The sequence below is a fragment of the Bidens hawaiensis genome, unplaced genomic scaffold (genome assembly GCF_021521415.1).
Source record: "Bidens hawaiensis isolate Kalapana, Puna unplaced genomic scaffold, B.hawaiensis_p1.1 tig00037988_1, whole genome shotgun sequence".
NCBI classification, from domain to species: domain Eukaryota; kingdom Viridiplantae; phylum Streptophyta; class Magnoliopsida; order Asterales; family Asteraceae; genus Bidens; species Bidens hawaiensis.
Genome location: NW_027496637.1, coordinates 136,386 through 159,047, shown reverse-complemented (window position 1 = coordinate 159,047; position 22,662 = coordinate 136,386). Strand labels below are relative to the sequence as shown.

The 22,662-nt window shown below is 36.9% G+C and overlaps 1 protein-coding gene and 1 pseudogene across 1 annotated transcript; both read left to right on the top strand.

Annotated features, from left to right (window-relative positions):
- The first annotated feature begins 88 nt into the window (after positions 1 to 88).
- On the top strand, positions 89 to 448 carry LOC143589863 (secreted RxLR effector protein 161-like). The gene has a single exon (XM_077070503.1). It carries the CDS (start codon positions 89 to 91, stop codon positions 446 to 448), a length of 360 nt encoding a protein of 119 aa, XP_076926618.1.
- Positions 449 to 13,331: 12,883 nt separating this feature from the next.
- On the top strand, positions 13,332 to 21,901 carry LOC143589866 (7-deoxyloganetin glucosyltransferase-like; annotated as a pseudogene).
- The last annotated feature ends 761 nt before the right edge of the window (positions 21,902 to 22,662 follow it).

The following is a 22,662-nucleotide window of genomic DNA, read 5'->3' as shown; positions in this document are numbered from 1 at the left end:
GGACGGGGTAGTAATTACACAAGAAGGATACGCCAAACGAATTCTGAAGGTGACCGGTATGTAAGATTGTAATCCGTCTCAAGTCCCGATGGATCATGGTGTGAAATACTCGAAAGCCGAGAACGAAGTTGAACTCGATGCAACCGAATATCGAAAGGAGGTAGGTTGCTTACAGTATATATTACACACTCGTCCGGATATGCTGTACTCCATGGGTATTGTTAGTCGATACATGCAAAGTCCACGAGAATCTCATGGTATGGCAATACGACACCTATTGAGATATTTGAAGAAAACGACAAGTTACGGGATCAAGTATGGAAAGAACGGGTCTAAACAACTTTTCGGTTATAGTGATAGTAGTCACAACATAGATGAGGATGATGGTAGAAGTACCACTGGCCACGTGTTTTATTACAAGCAATCTCCAATTACATGGTGCTCATAAAAGCAAGCGACAGTTGCACTCTCATCATGTGAAGCCGAGTACATAGCGGCGTCAGCAGCCGCATGTCAAGCTGTATGGCTCCGAGAGTTGTTGAGCAAGTTGACTGGAGAAGCGTTGCAGCAAGTTGTGTTGAAAGTTGATAACACGTCCGCAATAGCCCTTGTGAAAAATCCGGTTTTTCACAATCGAACATAGCACATAAAATCTCGTTTTCATTTCATCTGAGATTGCTACAACGACGGCGAGGTTGATGTTGAGCACATTAGGTGGAAAGAGCAACGAGCCGATATCCTCACTAAAGCACTCACAAGAATCAAGTTCATGGAGATGCGCGAGTTACTTGGAGTTGAAGACCTTTCTAATCCGAATCAGAAATTAAGGGGGTGAATATTGAATTAATTTCTATTCCGGGTCATAAGTCGGTGAACCGGGCCTAAGAGGTTTTAACAAGTCGGTTAAAGTCTAAGGGGTATTATGAAACATTCTTCCATTTGCTTGGTGGCCAAGTTCACCTTGTTGGCCAAGTTGACCTTGTTGCCCAAGTTCACCTTGGTGGCCAAGTTGAGTGGTGGACACATTTTAGGCTTGGTGACCAAGTTGGGTTACTAGTATAAATACATGTACAAAGTTAGTGTTGACACAACATCACAACACAACAACAATCACCACCATCACTACCAAAGATATTATAATCAGTTTTTTGAGCTATATTTTCTGGTTATAATATAAGTCGGTTATTTCTAAGTTGTTCGTTAATTATCGTTTATTATTCTTGATTTGCGAGGCTTAAAAGCCTTTAAGGAACAAATTAATAGCCATGATGAAAGATGATCAGGGTAAACTCTTATTTGCAAGTTTGAATGATCAAAAAAGAGGTAATTGTGATGATGACGACGAGGTTGACACCATGTCTACAATAACCGACGACTTGATGAACAACCTGAAATCAAGAATATGAAGTGAAGGGGCTTAATTTCCGTGTCAGAGGAATAGGATTTGGATGGGGAAGAGGGTTTGGCCCAGAAGATTTCTGATGAAAATTGAGGTGGAACTAGTGTGGGACGAGGGCCGCCTCTTAGAATGCGGGGGACCTTGAGGACCCTGTGCGATTAAAAAAAGTGGTGGTCTCTAGATATAATAAAATTGTTTTTAAAGAGAAACCAAAAGATGACACCTAGTTAGTCTATCTGGGCTAAAATACAAATGCATGATTAATTCTTTTAAGTTATACAAAACTAAATAGGCTTTTCTTTTACAAATTTTGGTTGGGTTTAAAATTTAATTATGTGCGTGTGCGCGCGCACATACAGATATATATATATATATATATATATATATATATATATATATATATATATATATATATATATATATATATATCAGTTAAAATAAAAACACACTTGAGTTGTGAAAATTCTAGAAACTCCTTCTCAGCAACATGTTTTTAATTAAAATTTGAATATTTTGGTCCACGATAAAGTTAATAATAAATATAAATATAAATATAAATTTTTCCCTCTTCAGAAAACATATGCAAAAAAATAATAATTGTAAAAAAATAGCAAAATACTTTTTTATTTTAATTTTCGATGTTTTGTATTTAATGTAACAACACATATTACATATGTAAAAAAACGATGTCACATAGGTTTTTCACGGGCTTTCAAAACTCAAACATGTTTTTATTCTATACTTCTTATATATATATATATATATATATATATATATATATATATATATATATATATATATATATGATTAGTATCATTTGAGAACTCTTAAATTATTTAAGAACTTGAAGGAACTCTTAATAACTAACATTTTTTATAAAAAATTTTGTATGTTAATGCTATTTAAGTGTAGGTTTATCACTTTTGAAATCTGTATTAACGATTACAATTATGAAAATTAGTTTTTTTACGCATATCTATGTTTTTTTACACATATGTAAATTTTTATCAGATAAATTTTACACATGTGTAACTTGTAATTTATATATGTAATCAAAATTTTTTTTATAAATATGATAAAACAAGTCTCAAATAATGTTAATATATAAGAAAAGTTAAAAAAATATTTGGTTTTTTGAGTTTCTATATATATATAAATTGGCATGAGCATAAATGTAGGCCACTAAAGAAATTAGTTGGGTTTTGGAAAAAAATGAAATAAGCAAAGTTATTTGGGTCACCAAGGCAAAAGCAAAAACAAGTGTAAACGGTACTTCACTAGCAAATAAAGCCGCCAAGAAGCGAAGACAAATAGCATTTCTAGCTTCCATGCGCTTGTTTATTATTTATGTATATATATCTAGAAGTTCATTTTTTATTTTGAGCCTCTAAAATTTTTGGGCCGTGTGCGGTGACCTAGCCTGCACATGTCTTGGGGCGAACTATGTGGAACGGCATTTTGCATATAAATATCCCGACTTGAATGAAAGGAGGGAAGAGACACTTAGTTCAAGAAGAAGATGACCCGACTGAACGTGTCCAAATCAAAATTAGAGGGAATGTGAAGGATTAATCTTGATTTCAGTTAAAGTTGTCAGAATTTGAGTTTGAGTCAATTAGTTTATCTGTTGGGTCACAGTTAGTTTTATCAGTTGGGTTTAAGTTCTTAGGTTTATCACCATTTTACACTAAGAGAAACACACCAAGAAACTTTTTCTCTAACAATTCACCTATTAGAATAGTTGAGACGTCATAAGATAATAACAATTCAGGAATCAATCACATCATCATCACTCTCTTATGACTATTCCATCAAGTTTTTGTAATCTTTTATGTTCTTAATCACGACTAAATAAACATATAAGAGCATTCACATTCTATTCGTCAAATAATGTGAGTGGAGTTTTTATAGTGTAGAGAGTGGTTTAAGGTGTCGTGAGTAGATGGGGGAGAAAATATAGTGATTTTTTTGTATATTTTTAAAAAAGTTATTGTTCACCCTCTATAATTTTTTAATATTTTTTAGAAGTGGTTATGGGTGGAGGAAAGAAAATATGTAATGATAGTTATAAAAAATACTATTTAATTGAAAACAAGAGAGAAAGTGTAGTGACTTTTAAATTTGAAGATAAGGGAAACGATGAGGGTGCTCAGAAAAAAACCGAAAATCGAAAAAATATCAAAAATCAAATCGTATCCATAATGTTAAAAACCAAATCCGAATTCAAAATTCGATTTTCGATTTCGTTATAACCGAATTCCAAATTTGATTTACAATTTGATTGGTTATGCTTTTTTGTTTTAAGCGATTAGTTTAATTTATTCGGCTAATTGATCATTAATCGATTAAATAATAAACTATATTAATTATTTTGGATGTGGTCAAATATTTTTTAAGTTCATGTCTAATATGTAGACCATATCTATATCCATATTTCGAATTTCTTTTTTTAGTTGTTTTAGGATGGTCATTTTATGATTAACTAATTGTATGTTTAAAACTATTTAATGGTTCGTCAGTTTAGATGCTTTATTATGGTCTTTAAATTTTGATTTTAAGATGTATATGTTGAGTTTGTTTGAATATTTTGATGTAGTACAGAACCCCTAACGATTATCCAAATCCGAAACACAAGCAAAATAGATTGTTATTTTGGATGATTTCGAATATTATAGTTTTAATTAATTTGAGGAATTATGTCTATCAAAACTATTGTAGATCATATAAATTTATTCATTTCAAAATCAAAATAAGAAACTCATAAACATTCAAAATATTATTCCTTTTATAAAGTCAAGTTCAAGACTCCTATGTGTTTTTATGTATCGTGCGATGTACGATAATTGTAGTATCGGAAAACACGTTTGAAGATTTGTCAACCCAATAAAAAATGTATTAAAATCTCCTTTATGATTCCAAAACCATTTTAATATGCATGCTCATTATAAACGAGTGTGTTAGATGGATCGGGCATTCATATCAGCCGCTATTGGTGGATCACATATTCACCAGTTACCTTACAACACCCGCAATCTTTTTAAAAATATATTTAAAACTAATTTATTAACTTTCTTCTTTTTAACGACCAGTTAATAAATCGTGACGTCCCAAATAAATTATCCAAAAGCTCCATTTGCAACCCCACACGTCCCCAAATAATGATCCAAAAGCTCCTTCGAAAATAAGCAAAGAGGACAAAAGGACAAAGAACGGGAAAAACATCAATACCCCCTTAATACCCCTTGTTCACTAAAATGAAATGGTACGTAAAGGAATACGATTATGAGAAATTTAATTGCCAACCCAGAATGTTTATTTTTATGGGAACCAAACTATTCAAACAAGTGATCAAGTCCGGGTCAGATAAACTCATATCATTAATATGCTTCCTAAAAGATTTAACAGAAAATGAGTCATCATCATCTCAAAGTCCCAAACCCATCTAGTATCGTCCAGGTTCCTGTAGGTCCTCTAAATGGATCTCACAACTTGACTCGGATCAATCCGTGTTGTTGGTTAGCGGAAATCACCGACACTCGGATCTCGGATCTTAGTTAGTTATTACAAAAGAAAGAAGATGAGAGGAGAGAGTGAGAGAAACTTTATTTCCTTCAAGTTGTGTGAATGAGTTATGATTAGTTGTGGAGAAATGGGTTAAGTGGCCTTTATATAGGGTCCCCATTTCTCCAAAGTTTACATAATAAACATACAAAATAAACGTACTTAGTACGTAATACACCGACTAAAAGCAAACTAGAACGATATATACAATCCTAAAAACAATATATAATATTGGCCCTACAATCTCCCTCTAGGATTGAATATGTCAAGGAACCTTTGTCAAGTTCTTTGCTTCGTCTTTATTTCTTGAACTTAGTACTTGTCTTGATCCAGTAGCTTGAACGAGATTGGATCTTGGACAAATCTTTATTTTCCGGTCTTGTAGACTTGAATTTCCATCTTATATCTAGGAAGGATCGGCAATTGCAAATTTTAGAAACATCAGATGCGGGAGGCTCGACATCTAATTTTCTTTTGTTGACTTTCTTGAGCCGACTGGTTTCTTTCCTTGTCTTTGAATGCAATCAGTTCATTTTTAGCTTCAACCACCAGCTCTCACGTTCTCGTTTTCTTTTCGCTTCAGCATCTGCAACTCCAAGTAGATTTGATCTTGATCCACCTGTCCATGTACTACTACACAAAACTTAGAACGAATCAGATTCGTTCACAGACCGTCTCGAGGGTCAAACAAGAATTCGTTCACAAACCTTCCCAATTTCAGTCCCTCAACTTGTAAGTAATTTGTTTAAGTCCTAGGTTTCCAACAAACTTTGCATGAACGACCTTAACAACAAAATACATGATTTTGAATAAAAAAAGGTTTAATAGAATATGTACGAACACAAAAAAACTTAAAATCTTTTTGGCACTTTTCATATTTTTTAAAATAACGAAAATATATGCATAATATTTTGAAGTTGAAACTAAATTAAAACAGAAGAAAATAAAAATAAAAGATAGGAGTAAAGATGAAATTAATATTATATATAAAAAATATTTAGTTAAAAGTTTACTAAACTATTGTTGTGAGAAAGATCACAACATGGAATCATATTGATTTGCAAAGCCCTAGATCGCGTTTCCATTTTGATATTATTATGTCACAATTTCATCACCGACTGTAGATATTGTCCGTTTGTTTAACTTGATAAGTGTTTTGATACAAAAGTGATACTTTTAAAGTACAATTAGGCACGGTGCTTATGTGGTCCCCACTTAATCAGACATGTTACTTATTCCATCATAACTCGGGCTTACTTTGTGTTAACATATCACCTCAACTTGACTTAAACCTTTCTTATTTAATCACACTTATTAACATACTTGACACTTTATTCTTTATTTTTGCACACTTGACTCGATCTAGAAAGATTAAAATAAAGCAGAAGATTCAGGACCTTAACAATCAGATCTTGATCTTGTATGACTACAAACAGAGAAAGTCCAAGGCTTGAATCAAAATAAATGTAGAAATAAAGCAGAATTAAAATCCCTAAGATTGACTTTTTTTTTTACTCTTTTTTTTATTTTTTATTTTCTTTTCTGACTCTTTTTGTTTTTCTTTTCTTTTCTTTTCTTGACACTTTACTTGACTCAATAGAAATTAAAAATTGACACTTATTTCATAAGACAACTGTGATCAGGTAAAGAGAGGCTTGGAAATGACATGTATAATTACATTTCTGCCTTCATGAATATGACTTTACGGAATCATGCAACTGCTTCATAATTGTATATCCACTAGTACCGGCAAGAATTTAGGTTTATATCACCCGACACTTACTTGTTTGTTAAGCCTATCTACACATCTGTGAGTGATTTTGTGGACTTTTGATCTACTCTTTTCATGCACTAGGATCATTGCATATCAATGTACTATCATTTTTCAAGGGTCGGATCAATTTCTTAAAATTTTTAAAAGTTTAAAATATCCGACTCCCTCTAAGCAGGAGCTCCTTCTAAACAGGACAGTATCTTTTGGAATATTTTCAGGTTTTCTTAAAATAACATAAAGTCTTTTTATAAAGTCAAATGACTTGTTTTTGTTTTAAATAAATTGAAAATCTTTTTGGTGAGTTAAAATTAACTCAATTTTCTCCCTCTAAAATTGTGACATATTTTAAAAATATTTACAATTTTAAAACAAAAGGATAGATAGGTTGTTTAATTAAAATTGATCATGCCGAGCGATTCGACCAAATATTCAAATCGGCATGATTGATGGTTTTAGTGAAAAGGTCAGCAAAGTTGTTGTCAGATGGACTATCTTAAGCAAGCATTATCACATTGTATGAAAAAGTTGAAAAGATTCAAACCAAGACCCAACAGCTGATGCTGGATCCATCACTTGAGAGATGCAGTTGGACGAGGTTAGTTTGAGAAACGCCCGATAAGTTGTTGTTGAACCATTTGAACAAAGTATCGCATGAAACACTTCCCTTCCTTGAAGGTTGTCCTCCCAAGTTGCTTATGAAAGACTCGAATCCGCCATCGAATGGTTTAGCATCAAATAGCAAGGGTTCGTCTCTCATCATATGCCGGGTGCAATCACTATCTAAGTACCTAATACTATTGATAGTCCTCCTTAATTTACCCTGCATGCACTAAGCGTTTAAATAGACATGGGATCCCGGTATACTTTTGTCCCGGGAATGTCAACCGTAAACCGACCAAACTTGATTTTATTTCCTGAAAACCATTTATTTCTTGGTGCATCCTCACTTGATGAAGAACATTCCTTAGGAATCCAAGTAAAAACTTGTTCCTTGGTTTTGACAATTTTGGACTTTTCTTTTCTTGATTTTGAAACTGTGTTTGGTGAATCCTCAAACTTTATAGTCTTAGGATCCTTCTTGGTTTTCCAAAAAGGTTTCTTTTTGTGTTTTACTTTATTTACTTTGGATCTCACATCCATTTCACTAGGTTCACTATCGGCTTGATCAGTCCTTGAATCAGGGCTACTAGAAGCTCCTTTTAGGGACTGACTAAGCCGCCTTTGAATATCAAGCTATTGCTTGAACCAGTGCTTGGAATGTCTTGCAAGGTGAGAAGAGTGACCACACACGAAATAGCACTTTCTTCTAGGAGTGCCAAAGAACTCATCTGAACTATAATGTGATTGGTGTGGTGGGAAAGGTGATCCTTGGAAAGGAACATAATTATAAAACGCATTTGTGTAATATGGATCAACAAAATTTTGTTGATAATGACCATAGTAGTTGTTATCACAGAAGTTGTATGACTGAGGATTTCTAAATTGATTGGTTGTTTGAGAAAATGATCGTTTATTTGGTGGAACATATTTACACGAAGTACTTGCTTTTTCATTTTCAAAAACTTTACTTTCACTTGAATTATCCTCAGTCTCACAACTTGATGATGAACAACTTGATATGTTCACCTCAATAGGCCTACTTTCATTGACACATTTTTCAACAAAAGTTTCATCACAAACGGTTTCATAATCGCAACTCGTGTCCGTTTCCACCGACCCACTTTCTTCTACACAACTAGCTTCAAAAGATACATTGATGTTAGATATATCAGATGATGGGACTGGAGCAGCAGTTTGAGAAACTGGAGGGACAAATTTCATAGGTTTTGGTATTCTACCACTCCCATATGACATTTCTTCCCCAGCCCCGCTTTCAGCTTAGTACTTCTCTGGGCTCCAATGATATCATCCAACTTCTCAGATGATGTTTCAAATCTTTCGACTATCTTTTCGTGTTTCTTTTTCTCAGAAGCATCAAGTTTCAAACTTTCTATTTCAGCTTTTAATTCAGAAACTATGTTTTAATAAATTACTTCATGCTCCTTTTTAAAAATTTTAAGTTTCAGATTTGCCACATCATCACGATGAGTCTCAATTTTCTTAACGTAAATCTTGTCAGCTTTTACATATTCAGCATTTAACTGTCGAAGTTTTGCATTTTCTTTTAAGACTTCATTTTGATGATATCTATAACATGTAACCTTGTCAATGCAAGCCTGCGTGCATAAGTTGTGGTTTACCGCATCGCAAGGTGATGTGTCAGGAATGACAGAACATGCATGACTGCTTTCACATGCAGCACTTATCCCAACTTTATTTTCTTTGGACTGATTGTTATATCAAAAGACTTTATGGTAGAAGCCAACTCTGAGAGTGTTATGGTATACAGGTTTGTGGTTCTCTTTATGGTAACAACATTGACGCAGATGAGTAAGGCAATGAATTCAATAGCTTCATATTGATCTCATACAAACCATTGATGATACCGACACTTCTCATTTTAGAAATGAGTAACTCAAATCTGTTGATGAGAGAGGCAACCGATTCTCCTTTAATATGTGTAAACATGTCGAATTCTCCTTTTAGTATTTTCTTTCGGCTTTCTCCCATATCCAGATTTCCTCCAAGCTCAGGTTCGTAAGACATATATATATATATATATATATATATATATATATATATATATATATATATTAACTCGGTTAGTTATTTTTTTTTAAATAGAAAAAAAATTTAAGGTTTTTTTTTTGCTACAGTGCCGAGTCGCTACAGTGTTTCGCATGAGTTGCTACAATACCCGATGTGAAGCGATTGCTACAGTACTCGTGCAAAGCGAAACGATTGCTACAGTACCCGTGCGAAGCGAAACGATTTGCTACAGTACCATGCGAAGCGATTGCTATAGTACCCCGATGCGATTGCTACATTACCTCGGAAGCAACTGCTACAGTACCCGAAGCGAATTATTTTTTTTATTTTTTATTTTTGAGAATATTACACCCAAACTTCCAAAAAGTCAAAAAGACTTTAGTCTAAAAATCAATAAGTCGGCCTAGATCTGAGTTTTAAACCGAATCTGAGCTCAGACACAAAAACTTAAAATCCTAAAAACTTAGATTTGGTGATTCTCGTGTATTTCTAAGGTGTAAGGGACTCCAAAAGTGGTGAGTAACACGAAATCATCCTCAAGTCTAACAAAAAAACTAAGATCAAAACCCGAAAAGTTTGACCCGAAAACCACAAAAAGTCGAGCCGAAAGCTCTTATACCACCTGTAGGTCCTCTAAATGGATCTCACAACTTGACTCGGATCAATCCGTGTTGTTGGTTAGCGGAAATCACCAACGACACTCGGATCTCGGATCTTAGTTTGTTATTACAAAAGAAAGAAGTTGAGAGGAGAGAGTGAAAGAAACTTTATTTCCTTCAAGTTGTGTGAATGAGTTATGATTAGTTGTGGAGAAATGGGTTAAGTGGCCTTTATATAGGGTCCCAATTTCTCCAAAGTTTACATAATAAACCTACAAAATAAACGTACCGAGTACGTAATACACCGACTAAAAGCAAACTAGAACGACATATACAATCTTAAAAATAATATATAATATTGACCCTACAGTTCCCCGCCTTCGTTAACTTATTCCAATTAAAAATGTTTTTTTCATGGATAATGCTATTAGACTTAACGATGCGGTGCGAGACTCCATTGCATGACCCAATCTTCGTCTGTCATGACTCCTCCCTTGTTCTCGTGTAAACTCAAGTCCTGGATCGCTAATCAAACACAAATTAAACGACTAACTCCCGTCATATTAATATGAAAATATAACTCAAAAAATTGATTACAAACTCTCAAACCCTAACTCAGTTTGACTTTTGATGAACCCTAACTTGGTTGCGTCAACTTTATAACAATCCCTAACTTGATTGTCCCTATTTATAATGTTAACGTAACTTAGCTAACAAGAAACCTAATAACCATAATTTGATCATCCAGCAACCCATTAATAGTTCCTTTTAATTCTTGGCCTGTGCTCTACACTCGAGCAAAACAATTGAGCCAACAGAAACCTCTTATGCACGATTATTGAATTTAACAGTTTCCTTGAATTCTAATTCGGTTTGGTACGACAACTATTGGCACAAGAAATATCAAATTTTGAGTCAGCTAATCCGTTTTATTAAATAGGTTAATAGAGCACGATCCAATCTACCTATTCTAATAAAGTAAAATAAATGTTGACACTTGTCATGTTTTGGTTAGTTCTCAAAATTTTTTCCCTCCAAAACTAATATACCCTAATATATGTAACAAATCAATAATTATTCACTTTCTTTTTACACTATATTTATATAATATCTATATATTTTTATAAATATATATATATATATATATATATTAACATATTATTTTACTATACAGTTCAAAATACTTGGTGAATTCCAAAAATCAACAACAAATCATGTTTCTCAAATGAAAATTGTTTCGGGTTTTTGGTGAAACTTAAATTTGATTTTATGGGTCAAAAGTTGGTAAATAGATTGTTTGGTACAAGTTAACTACATTAAGGTCAAAATTTGTTACAGGTCAAAAATAAAAATTTTGAGTATTTTTAAAAGTTTGAGAATGCAAAATAGATTTATCGTCAAATTTGTTATGGGCTCAAAGTGTTGACTTTAAAATGTCAAAAGTATGAAAGTTAGAATTTTAAACATGATTCGGGTTTCAAATTTATTTTTAATGGAATTTTTTGAAATAATCAAAAGGTTCGGAATTTGGTAAATTGACTATTTCCCTCAATTATTAAAATTTAAGAAAAGATTGCGAACACTTTCGACATGCCACTCCCATGCCTATCAATGCTTCTAAGTTTTATCAAATTTGAAATATTTTTGTCAACGTTAATTTTTTTGTTCAATGGTGATCAGAACGTTGTATGGGAAGCATGTCATGGAAAACTATGCTCAAAAGAAACAAAATATTCACAAAATTGAATAGGTTAACATGTTATTTTTTATGTTGTCATTATGACAAAGTTGAGAAGCCCTCTGAAACTTATCAAAATCTTTTTCATGGTGTAGCTCAAAAAAACATAGTTCTTAAAGAACATCCATTGTTACAACTTAATGTTCTACTTTCCTTTGATGGATTGTAAATTGATAAATATATCAATAAATGTAACGCCTCTTTTGTATTTAGGCTGAGTGGTTAGAATTACTATCGTGGGAGAAGTGTTATTTCCAAAATTGGTTAATAACCAAAATTCTTTCAATTATAAATATATGACACCGAGAATGAATTTTTCAATAGAAAGAAACATTCACGGGTACGTTTTTGCACGGACATTTTTTTATTAAGTTTATTTAAAAAAATCATTTTGTGATATAAATAAAATCAATTTATGTGTACATTGTATAGATACAAGCATAGATGTAATATATATTTTTTTCATATACGCTATGTAATTATTTGTTTTACTTATAATTTTATAATTTGAATATCTCATGTGTGACACGGGCTCTAAAACTAGCTAATAATAAATTGCTTAACATGTAAACCGCTTAGAATATTTTAAAAGTTCGTATTTAGATTCAAGTGCTAAAAGTGTTAAAGCTTAATACTTAATTTTTAATTTCCACTATAACTATTACTTTTCATAAGTGAATTAACTTTCTGTCTTCTAATCTTTAACACCTTTTAGTTTTGAACAGCTTTGGTTATTAAAGATTATACTACCCATTCTTTAATTGTTTAATTTGCTACATCTAATCACAAGCTAAATACATAAAACCAAGTTTGTTAATTGAGAATGACAAAAAAGAAACGCGAAATAAAAGAACACCGATTATAAAAAGATCCATTCGAAACAAGTAATTAGTTATTTAAAATTTTATTTAGTTACTAGTTATCCTCATATTCGCAAATGAACATTAGTCAACTCAAAACATGAACCGAACAAAACCTAATCTTAAGCGTGTCGGTGTCAAAAACAATATGAATATTAAATCTGTTGTGATAGAGTTGAATGTTAATAACCCGAGAGTCAACACCAGCTAGTTTATATATGTAAATAACTATTGTAGCAGGCCTGAAGTTATGAACCATCTCTGGTCTGGATATACATCAGCTCTAGTTCAGATCCCGAGCATCGGTCTGGTTTGTTTTGGACGCATATGGTCAGAACGACTGTTCAGAACAACTGTCCACAAATTGGCAAATAGCCGTTCTGATCAATAATTCTCCAAGTTTGACCTCCAGTTGTCAGAATCGTCATCCAAATATTGTTCAAACGGCGGTTATAACCAATTGTTTTAATATTTGACTTCTTTTTTTTTTTGGCTAAAACGACCACCAGAGTGTTTTGTAGACGCATTCTTGTGGTGGTGTGAAATCAAATATGGAATTAGGGATGGTGTGGGTATACCTTATGATACAGCCCTATTACCAACTACCACTAATTAACAATCCAATAAAATTGACTGTTCATTCATTTGTAGGGAATGCGAAATACCCATGTTCCTGGTGTTCATTGTTAGCCTATAAAAAGTGTACATGTACATGTCACTTTAACCTGAAGTATTTTAGAGAGAGAGATGCATGGGTTCTTTGCAAGAGAATAAGCCACATGTAGTATGCATACCAGTCCCACTTCAAGGACACATTAACCGCATGCTAAAACTAGCCAAAATCCTCCATTCCAAAGATTTTCTTATCACCTTTGTCAACACCGAGTTTAACCACCAACGCCTACATAGAATGCATGGACTCGACGCCCTACATGGCCTCCCTTCCTTCCACTTTGAGACCATCCCCGACGGCCTTCCACCGCCCGAAAACACAAATGCCTCCCAAGATATCCCACCTCTAGCCAAGTCCCTTAATGAGACTTGTTCGGGTCCGTTTAAAAGTCTCATAACCAAAGTGAGTGCTTCTCATGGACCGGTGACTTGCATCGTATCCGACATGCTTATGTGCTTCACCCTAGATGTCGCAGCAGAACTCACTATCCCGGAGATACTCCTGTGGACCAGTGGTGCAGGATCTTTAGTATGTTACAATCAGTATCAGAATCTTTTGGATAACAAGTTGATGCCCCTCAAAGGTAATATGCTCTTATTATTGGCTTACATATATGTTTTTTTTTTTAACTACGAATTTCTTTTAATCCTTGTTGTCTGTGGGACTTGACTCAAAGACCTCTTCCGCCCAAACCAAGTGTTTAAAGGTTTTGCCTTTGCGAATTAACCACCACCCCATTGGTGGCTTACATATGTTTATATCATTTTTTTTTCTTACAACAGTTAACATTTTTTAACTAATAAGAATGATGAACACTAAAATCATTAATTTTGAATCATATCATTTTCTGGATCTTTTGAGAACTGATAAGATGCTCTTATTTTCTTGTTAGGTTATAGTTATATTCTCACAATGAATAGAACGAGATTCGATACTGTGTTAAGAGTAAATAAACAGTTTGTGTCATATTTGTATTTATTTAAAAATCTTTAAAAAATAAACTCTTAGTCTGGAATGCGTAGGAAAGTTGCGACGGAATAATTTTGTGGGAAATAACTAGGACAATATGTCGGAAATGAGTTGGAAAGATTTTTCCAACGAAGGTTCCGACCATAGCGTTTTGTCATAAAACACTGTTTCCTACATATTTCGAACGAAAAGGGGCATAGAAAAGATATCCGTTTTATAGTAGTGAACACAGATGCTTATGTTATTGTTTAAGTATGATGCACATACCCCTCGTTGTCTATTTTATTAGTTGATTTTGAATTGTCAAACATTAAGCGTTTCACATTGTTCTCAGTTCTCACTAATAAATTTGAAAGTAAAACTTAATTAAATTATGGGTTTAGCACCACAATACAAATGATTCAAAGAACTAACTTATTTTGTAACGACATGTCACCGGCTAGAGTTGAGATACATTTTCAGATCGCGCCAATAGTACTATTCCCCCTTCATGTCTAGATTACACAGACGATATGGCGTAGGGATATATTAAACAGAAAGCGAAATCTTCAGCCGACTATGCTTACGACTTGTTGTCGCTGCAGGTGATCTACACCGACGACATAGTGTACTCGCTATAGAATGGTGTGACTTTTGTCGTAGTGATAGGCTTGTAACTGTAGGGGAAAATCAAATGCGAATGGAAATATTATTTTACATTAAAATCAAAACGATTACAATAAAGTGGCAGACAAACGGGCAACAAGCTGCGCCGCAACCCCCTTTTGAATAGCAAATCCAATTCTACTAAAAACAAATCGTTGGGTCGTAGGAGACGAAAAAGTACCATGTACGACACGCTGATCTCTGTTTAGAAAATTCACAGCCTCCGGGGCCAGAAACCCAAATGTGTCAAAAGCAAAAGGGAGAAACACATGTTGATTTTCTAAATAGGCTTTCTCGTGTTTGACAACTTTGCTCGATTCGGCCTTCAACGCAGCCTGACCCACAACAAATCTGCGGTCCCTGAGCCCGACAAGAGAAGACACTCCTGTAAGGTCCACACAAGCGTGTTTCCCCCTGCCCACCCAAACACAAGAATATCAGCTGGTCGTAACGTGGACCTCCCTTCGAGCGGATCTGTAAGAAAGTTAACAGGGGCCTCCTTTTTGGCAAAGATCCCTGCCCGTTTAAGAACATCGCACAGAACATCCCTAACCAAATCATGTCTGTATTTAAAACCAGGCAATTCTTTGCAATGCACCGCATGGTCTCCAAAGGAATCCAAACAGACTTTGCGACAAACTGGGCAAGGCTCATCAATCGGAAACATAGGGATCATTAGTCGGTACTTAAGGATAGCCCAGTACCCCGACATGTGTTGGCCTAATCCATCAATAGGGAATAGGGATGACCGTTAGAAAATCCTGAGCCCGAGGAGCTCGAAGGCATTCAAACACCGCTTTTTGGCGAGAAGATAGATCAAACTTCGCTTCTAAACTCTGGACGATTCCACTAAATAAGGAACTTGCCAAAGCCTGTTGGGCTTAAGGGGGGTGTCCTTATTAGAGAACCCGCTAAGATCAAAATCGGGAAGTGAAGTACGTAACGATCCATCGCACACCCATAATCAGTGTCCAACCCATCAATACCACATCCCGGAAGAATGTGATCCTGCAAACTCCATGATTGTGCTCTCGAAGCCACAAAAGCATATGTAGATGCATCCCTGGCCGAACATAAACCCAACCCCCCAAAACGGGTCGGAAGTGATGCCAACCTCCATTGGAAATCCCCGAAGAACGGCCCCCGACAAACCACGATGTCCTCAATCGCCCCTCGAAGGCTATTATTAAAAATAGAAACAGCTTCCTCCACATACATATGTTGGCATGTTCTTAGGCAAAACAACAACTTTGCGACCCCCATACATGAACGAAGCAAAAGGAGCTCGCATTGAGGGTCCCGAAGCCTTGGGAGACAACTCATCAATTCCACATCACTAGATGCCCTTTTCACAGCCAAACTACTAATAAACCCCGCATCCTGACTTATTACGCCACCAAGGAGTTTCACACCAGGCACTGGCCTTCCGATCCCGGAAGGGAACAACCCATCCTGCACCTTTTCCCCATTGTACGTTGGCCAAAATAATTCTGTTTTCTTAACGTTTAATTCAAGACCCAACCGAGGGCCCTCGGCCCTGATAATATCTAATGCATTAGCCACCTCTTTAGTGTCCATGATAATCGTACAATCATCCAAGTACCAAGCATGGAAAAGAAGCTTGCAACGATCTCTGATTCGGTGAACAAAAGGATGCAAAACTAAGGCAAAGAGAAGAGGCCCAAGAGGGCCCCCCTGCTGAACCCCGGTGGTGGACCTAATGTAAGCATCCCCACATATAACCGAGCTGCTTGCCCATATAAAAAATCCACCCATAAGGAAATAGAAGGACATCGACTACGTACCTCATGTAGAAGGGCCGTCCTATCGACTAAGTTGAAGGCATTAGAGAAATCAACAGTAAGCATAGCCAATGACCCATCCAAGTGAAACTGATTTAAAAACCTGTTCGCACTATGAAGCATGGCCTCTGCCCCACTAGGGACTCCCACCCCAAATTGAAAGTCACAGAGGTATTTAGCAATCTCCTTGCCGACATCCATCATAGCCACCTTAGAGACCAATCTCCTCCAAATGGCCCCTATGGCAATAGGTCTAATCCCGTTGTTCGGTTTAAGCAATGGCGTAATGGGGGTGGGGGTGGGGGGCAGACGCAACAAATTATGCCAACACCCTAGGGCACCTTCCCCCCAAAAATAAATTAACAACCACAGAAATAGCCTTGAGCAAACTATCCTCAATAGGAGACCCCTCTCCACATAGCGCATCTAAAAAATGTTGGGCTCTCAATCCGTCTCGCCCACACGAAGTCCCATGAAAGATTTAATGCAACCGAGCACACTATCAACGTCCACAACAAGAGGACGGTCAGAAAGCAAGGAAACATGCATACTCGGAGGGGGAGGATGGGATGCTTAGACACCAACGCGACCAAAGTATCCTTACCAAAAGGTGCAACCCCTGAAGAGCATAAAACTTTAACTTGTAACATCCTAAAATTTAATGTCGAGTAAAGGAAGTTATGTTTAGTGATTTCGCGTAATTAATTAATATCGGGTAAGGAGCGGGTCATGGACTTGGATTAATTGAGATGGGTTAAATGAGAATGGGCCTTAGATCCATGGGATTTCAGGGATATAAATATCCCCTAAACCCAAAATATCTTTCATTCTATCTTATTATTATCTAACACTCCAAAACACACACACCACACACCATAACTTCGCCGGCGGCCGGGAGAGGGAGATCGAGATCCGAGAGAGCGAGAGAGAGAGACTAGTTGTGACTAACAAGTTAACCGAGATCCAAACACGCTCAAGAAAGGTATGATTCTTGATCTTTGAAGTTTAAAGATCCAAGTTTTATAGTGTAGATACGACCGAAAATGGTCGGGAAGCGTAGTGGGTGATGTTGAACCATAGCAAGGGTGTTAAAATAGCTCGAAATGCTGGTCAGAAACTAAAACAGCGGCTGATCTGGGCAACTTCGCCTGCAACTGGGCAACTTCGCCTTCAAAGCGATAACTTCGCCTGCAAGCTAAGTTCGCCTGATGAACTTCGCCTGCAAGCTAAGTTCGCCTGATGACAACTTCGCCTAAAGCCAAGTTCGCCTGACGGCAACTTCGCTGTAAAGCTAAGTTCGCCTAGCTGGTAACTTCGCCTAAAGCCAAGTTCGCCTAATTGGTAACTTCGCCTAAAGCCAAGTTCGCCTAATTGGTAACATCGCCTAAAGCCAAGTTCGCCTGATGATAACTTCGCCTAGAGCTAAGTTCGCCTGAGGTTTAACTTCGCTTAAAGCCAAGTTCGCCTGATAACTTCGCCTAAAGCTAAGTTCGCCTAAGGTTTAACTTCGCTAAAAGTCAAGTTCGTTTAGAAAATGAATTAAAAATCTAATGAAAAATGTGTTTAGACAGTTAATGGAAATAAAATTTTTCCAAGCTGACCTGGCAGCTCGACCCCAGCAAGGGGCTCTGCCCCTTGGACCCTGCTAGGGCTGCCGCCCCTAGACCCCGCTGCCAGGGGCGCTGCCCCCGGACCCCCGTTCGTTGTGGGTCATATAAAGATAGAAATACATTATGAGAAGTGATAGTTAATTGATACGTATACTTGTTATACAGTCAGCCGTGCACAACTGAAGAAAGGGATTACGATTAACGGTGAACGTAACCGTGTGCAGGTGAGTTTCTAGCCCCATTTATGTGTTATGTTTTCGGGGCTGTGTGCATACTCGATATGTTTGTTACTACGCTTATCCTAAGAGATAAGTGTATGCCTTATGTGAATGATATGATATGTATGAATGATTTCTTGATGGTACGTGAACGATCTTCGGATATTGCACGTACTGTCAGGTTGTAGCGCTTTGTATAAGGTAAGTATGATATGTATGCTTATGTGTATGAATGTGATAAAGTTAATAAAAGAAGGAAATGACGGTTGTATGGTTGTATGGTTACGAAAAGGGTACCGAGCCCTAATAATACTCGAGGTATGATGTATGGTTGTATAGTAACGAAGAGGGAATCGAACCCTACTAATATTCGAGAACTAGGGAACCGAACCCTACTAATATTCGAGGAAAGAGGGACCGAGCCCTAATAATACTCGAGGAAAGAGGGTACCGAGCCCTAATAATACTCGAGGAAAGAGGGTACCGAGCCCTAATAATACTCGAGGAAGGAGGGTACCGAGCCCTAATAATACTCGAGGAAGGAGGGTACCGAGCCCTAATAATACTCGAGGAATGTAGGGCGTAATGCTCTTTATAACGTAAGATATGAAAGTAAGAAAGTATGAAAGTATGAAAGTATGAATGAAAGAATATGAGTTTATGTGTATTGTATAGTGTATGATTAACTAGAACTCACTCAGCGTAGCTGACTTTTAGTATGCACGCAGGTGAGTAGGATGAGGCAGCTCGCTTGAGGAGACACGTGGCATTGAACAAGAGTCTGGCATCTGAAGACTTATGATGCTTTAATTTTAAGGCTTTAATGTTGAAAGACAAAGAATGTTTGAGACTAGCTATGAATTATGTAATGTTTTATGAAAGTTTTATTTTCCGCGTAAATGTTTTAATTAACTCTGATATTTAGAACTGTGTTTATGAGTAAATCCAACACGAAAGTAGGGCTACCGGTAACGGGGCCTTACATAACTGCAGCAGTGAAATGTCCATCCACAACTTTCCGTAAACATTGTTTAACATTGGCGCACAACCTAGAGCTGCCAGACTCAGGGACAAACATATCACCCCCCGAAGCACCTCCTAAGGGTTGGTAAAAAACGATAATATAAAGTCAAAGAAACCATCAACGCTGAATACTATGGCATTGCAGAGACTTCCTGTTGCCAGACCTGCGTTCCTGCCGACTAGACGGTTAGAAAACTTGCAAGGTGCAACGTGCTAACAACAAAAGTTTCACCCACTCCTCAACAGACTCTGGCATAACCGCCACTTTACCCAGAGCAGCACCTAAGGCTTAGGAAAAAGCCATACGACAACTATGAGGAATGCTTTTAACAGTTGTGATAGGGGGCGAATGCACGGTCAAGGAGGGCTACATCCAACCCCACCCTTCCCGCTACGATAGCTTCCCTCCTGACATGCGGCTTATCAATCTATAAACTTCTCCACATCTCCCGCAACCCACTTGAACCAAACTGTCCCACCATCATGATGGCACCCCCCACGGAAAGCATGTAACTCCATGCACACTCCACACACCTATTGGCGCGAGACCTTTAAAGTCTCACCAACCGAAACAAACAAATCCAAATCTGTGGAGATTGCCTCCCGCAAGGTCTCTTTCTTGTCATCCGATGACAAATTGAGTCGCTTAATATGCATGACCAATCGCACCCCCTTGGACCCCGCTGACCCATCCGGGCAACAGTGGAAATCTCTAAATGGACACGGCCAAACACCATCATCAATAGCCCCGGATATACCACATCTTCCCAACAAAACACCCCGAAAACCACTAACCCTAATCGGGCCTCAAAACCCCATAAATCAAACCCCGATTAGATGACCAAGACGGTCAACGAACCATAAAAAAAACCAACTTCGGTTCTATGACCAAGAAAGTCAAGGAACCAAATTGGGGAAGAGCACCCCAAAGAATCACATAATGACGGATTCTAGAGAGGATAACTGATAAAGAAGAGAGAACAAGACATGAGGTAGAGAGTGAGAGTAACGGGTACGGGGAGGCAGGGCCGGTGGAATGGCTGAGGTGGTTGGGGTTAGGGCAGTTGCTGGGGATAGAGGTCAGGAGGTGGTCGGAGATGGTGGTGGTGGTGGTGGGGGTGATGATGAGGAAGGAGAGGTGGGTGTGGTCGGAGAGGGAGGAGGGAAGGAAGGGTGGTGGTGGTGGGAGCGGCGGAGGGTGAGGGAGGAGGCGGAGGGTGGGAGCGGTGGACGGTGAGGAAGGAGGGAAGGAAGGGTGGTGGTGGGAGCGATGGAGGGTGAGGGAAGGAAGGGAGGAAGTGGGTGTGAATCAAACGTAAACGAAGCCCAAAAGGGTGAGGGCCTTAAACAACGGCCCCAAGATACAAATTTTTTTGCTTTGTTTTTTTTTTGGTATGGTTGAACCGCCCCGGAAACTAATAACCTCTTTCTTCTTTGATATGCATATTCAAGTTGTTTAGTAAATGGTTATTTGGACAAAGTTGTAGACTCTATCCTAATTATGTCGGGTATACGTCTAAAAGATCCCTCCATTCATTAGAATTATCTACCCTGGCGATGAGTATATGGTTCATTCTTTTATCTCACAACTGGAGAGAGCGAAACGAGCTTCGGCCATCATTTTCAACACTTTTGATGAACTTGAACATGATGTTTTGGATTCACTTGCTTTAATATATTCTCCTTGTTATGGGATTGGCCCTTTACATTTACTCGAGAAAAATATTGTTGATACATCTCTTGAATCCATCAAATCAAACCTTTGGAAAGAAGAATCTGAATGCCTAAAATGGCTAGACAACCGAGCGTCGTCCTCGGTTATTTATGTGAATTTTGGTAGCGTTTTAGTGATGAAACCTCAACAACTAGTTGAGTTTTGTTGGGGACTCGCAAAGAGCAATTATTCGTTCTTGTGGATAATACGACCCGACCTTGTCATTGGTGATTCTGCTAGGCTCCCACCAAAGTATGTGACGGAAACAAGTGATAGAGGGATGCTAGTCGGATGGTGCCCCCAGGAAGAAGTTCTAAATCACCCATCAATTGGAGGGTTTTTAACACATAGTGGATGGAATTCATCACTCGAAAGCATCTCTAGTGGTGTGCCAATGATTAGTTGGCCGTTTTTTGCGGACCAACAAACGAATTGCTGGTGGAGTTGTAACAAATGGGGTGTTGCAACGGAGATTGACAATAATGTAAAGAGTGATGAAGTTTCCAAGCTAGTAATTGAGTTAATGAGTGGAGAAAAAGGAAAGGAAATGAGGAAGAATGCTATTGACTTGAAGAACAAAGCTGAGAAGGCATGTACTTCTCCTTCAGGTTCATCCATGGCTAATTTAGAGAAACTAGTTCAATTGATTCATTCATTTTCAAAATGATTTGTAATTTGTTCATTTTATGCATGTGTGCCTATGCTACTGCTATAATAATTGAGATATAGGCAATGTATTTCTATTTTAGTTTGTATCACATGATATGAAACTACTTTTCATGCATCAATATAAGATCCCTTCACCAAATTCCTACTTATTTAAGTTATTCATCATAGTATACTGGAAACCAAAAGTACTTTCAACTAGTTATAGGCAAAATCTCTTTTAATATAAACTAACAAAGTGGCAAGCAATATTTGTACTATTGTATTGGTTCAACTCAAGATCTTCTATGAAAAAAATTTACACTTTATATTTTAGAGTGTTGTGTTGTGTTAAAATAGCAGGCACAACTTAAACTAACTGTTCCAATGAAGAAGATAACCAAATCAACACGAGTATCCAGGCTCTCGTAGATTATATGGGATTTCTATCTAATCAACAGCAAGACACTGATGATTATACTCTGGTTATATAGCAATATGATTTGGTCAAATTAATCCCACAATCACACGAAACAGTAGTCTACATTTTTTTTAACAACATTTAATTTGAAACTGCCTCCAATACGCAAGTAAACCTTCATGAGATCATAAGATCCCAAGCACCATTAAAAATATTGCATGTCGCGACACGACCGATTAAAATTGATGTGTCGGCGGCTAACATCTTGCTAATATTTTTCACTTTTTCTGCAATTACAAATTTATATTAAAAAAGTTATTAATTCAATATGTAAGACGTTAAGAGAGGCGGATATTTTAATT

Bases quoted from the DNA above. Each gene is read 5' to 3' on its own strand.
- LOC143589863 (XM_077070503.1), top strand. From the start codon at position 89: ATGGATCATGGTGTGAAATACTCGAAAGCCGAGAACGAAGTTGAACTC.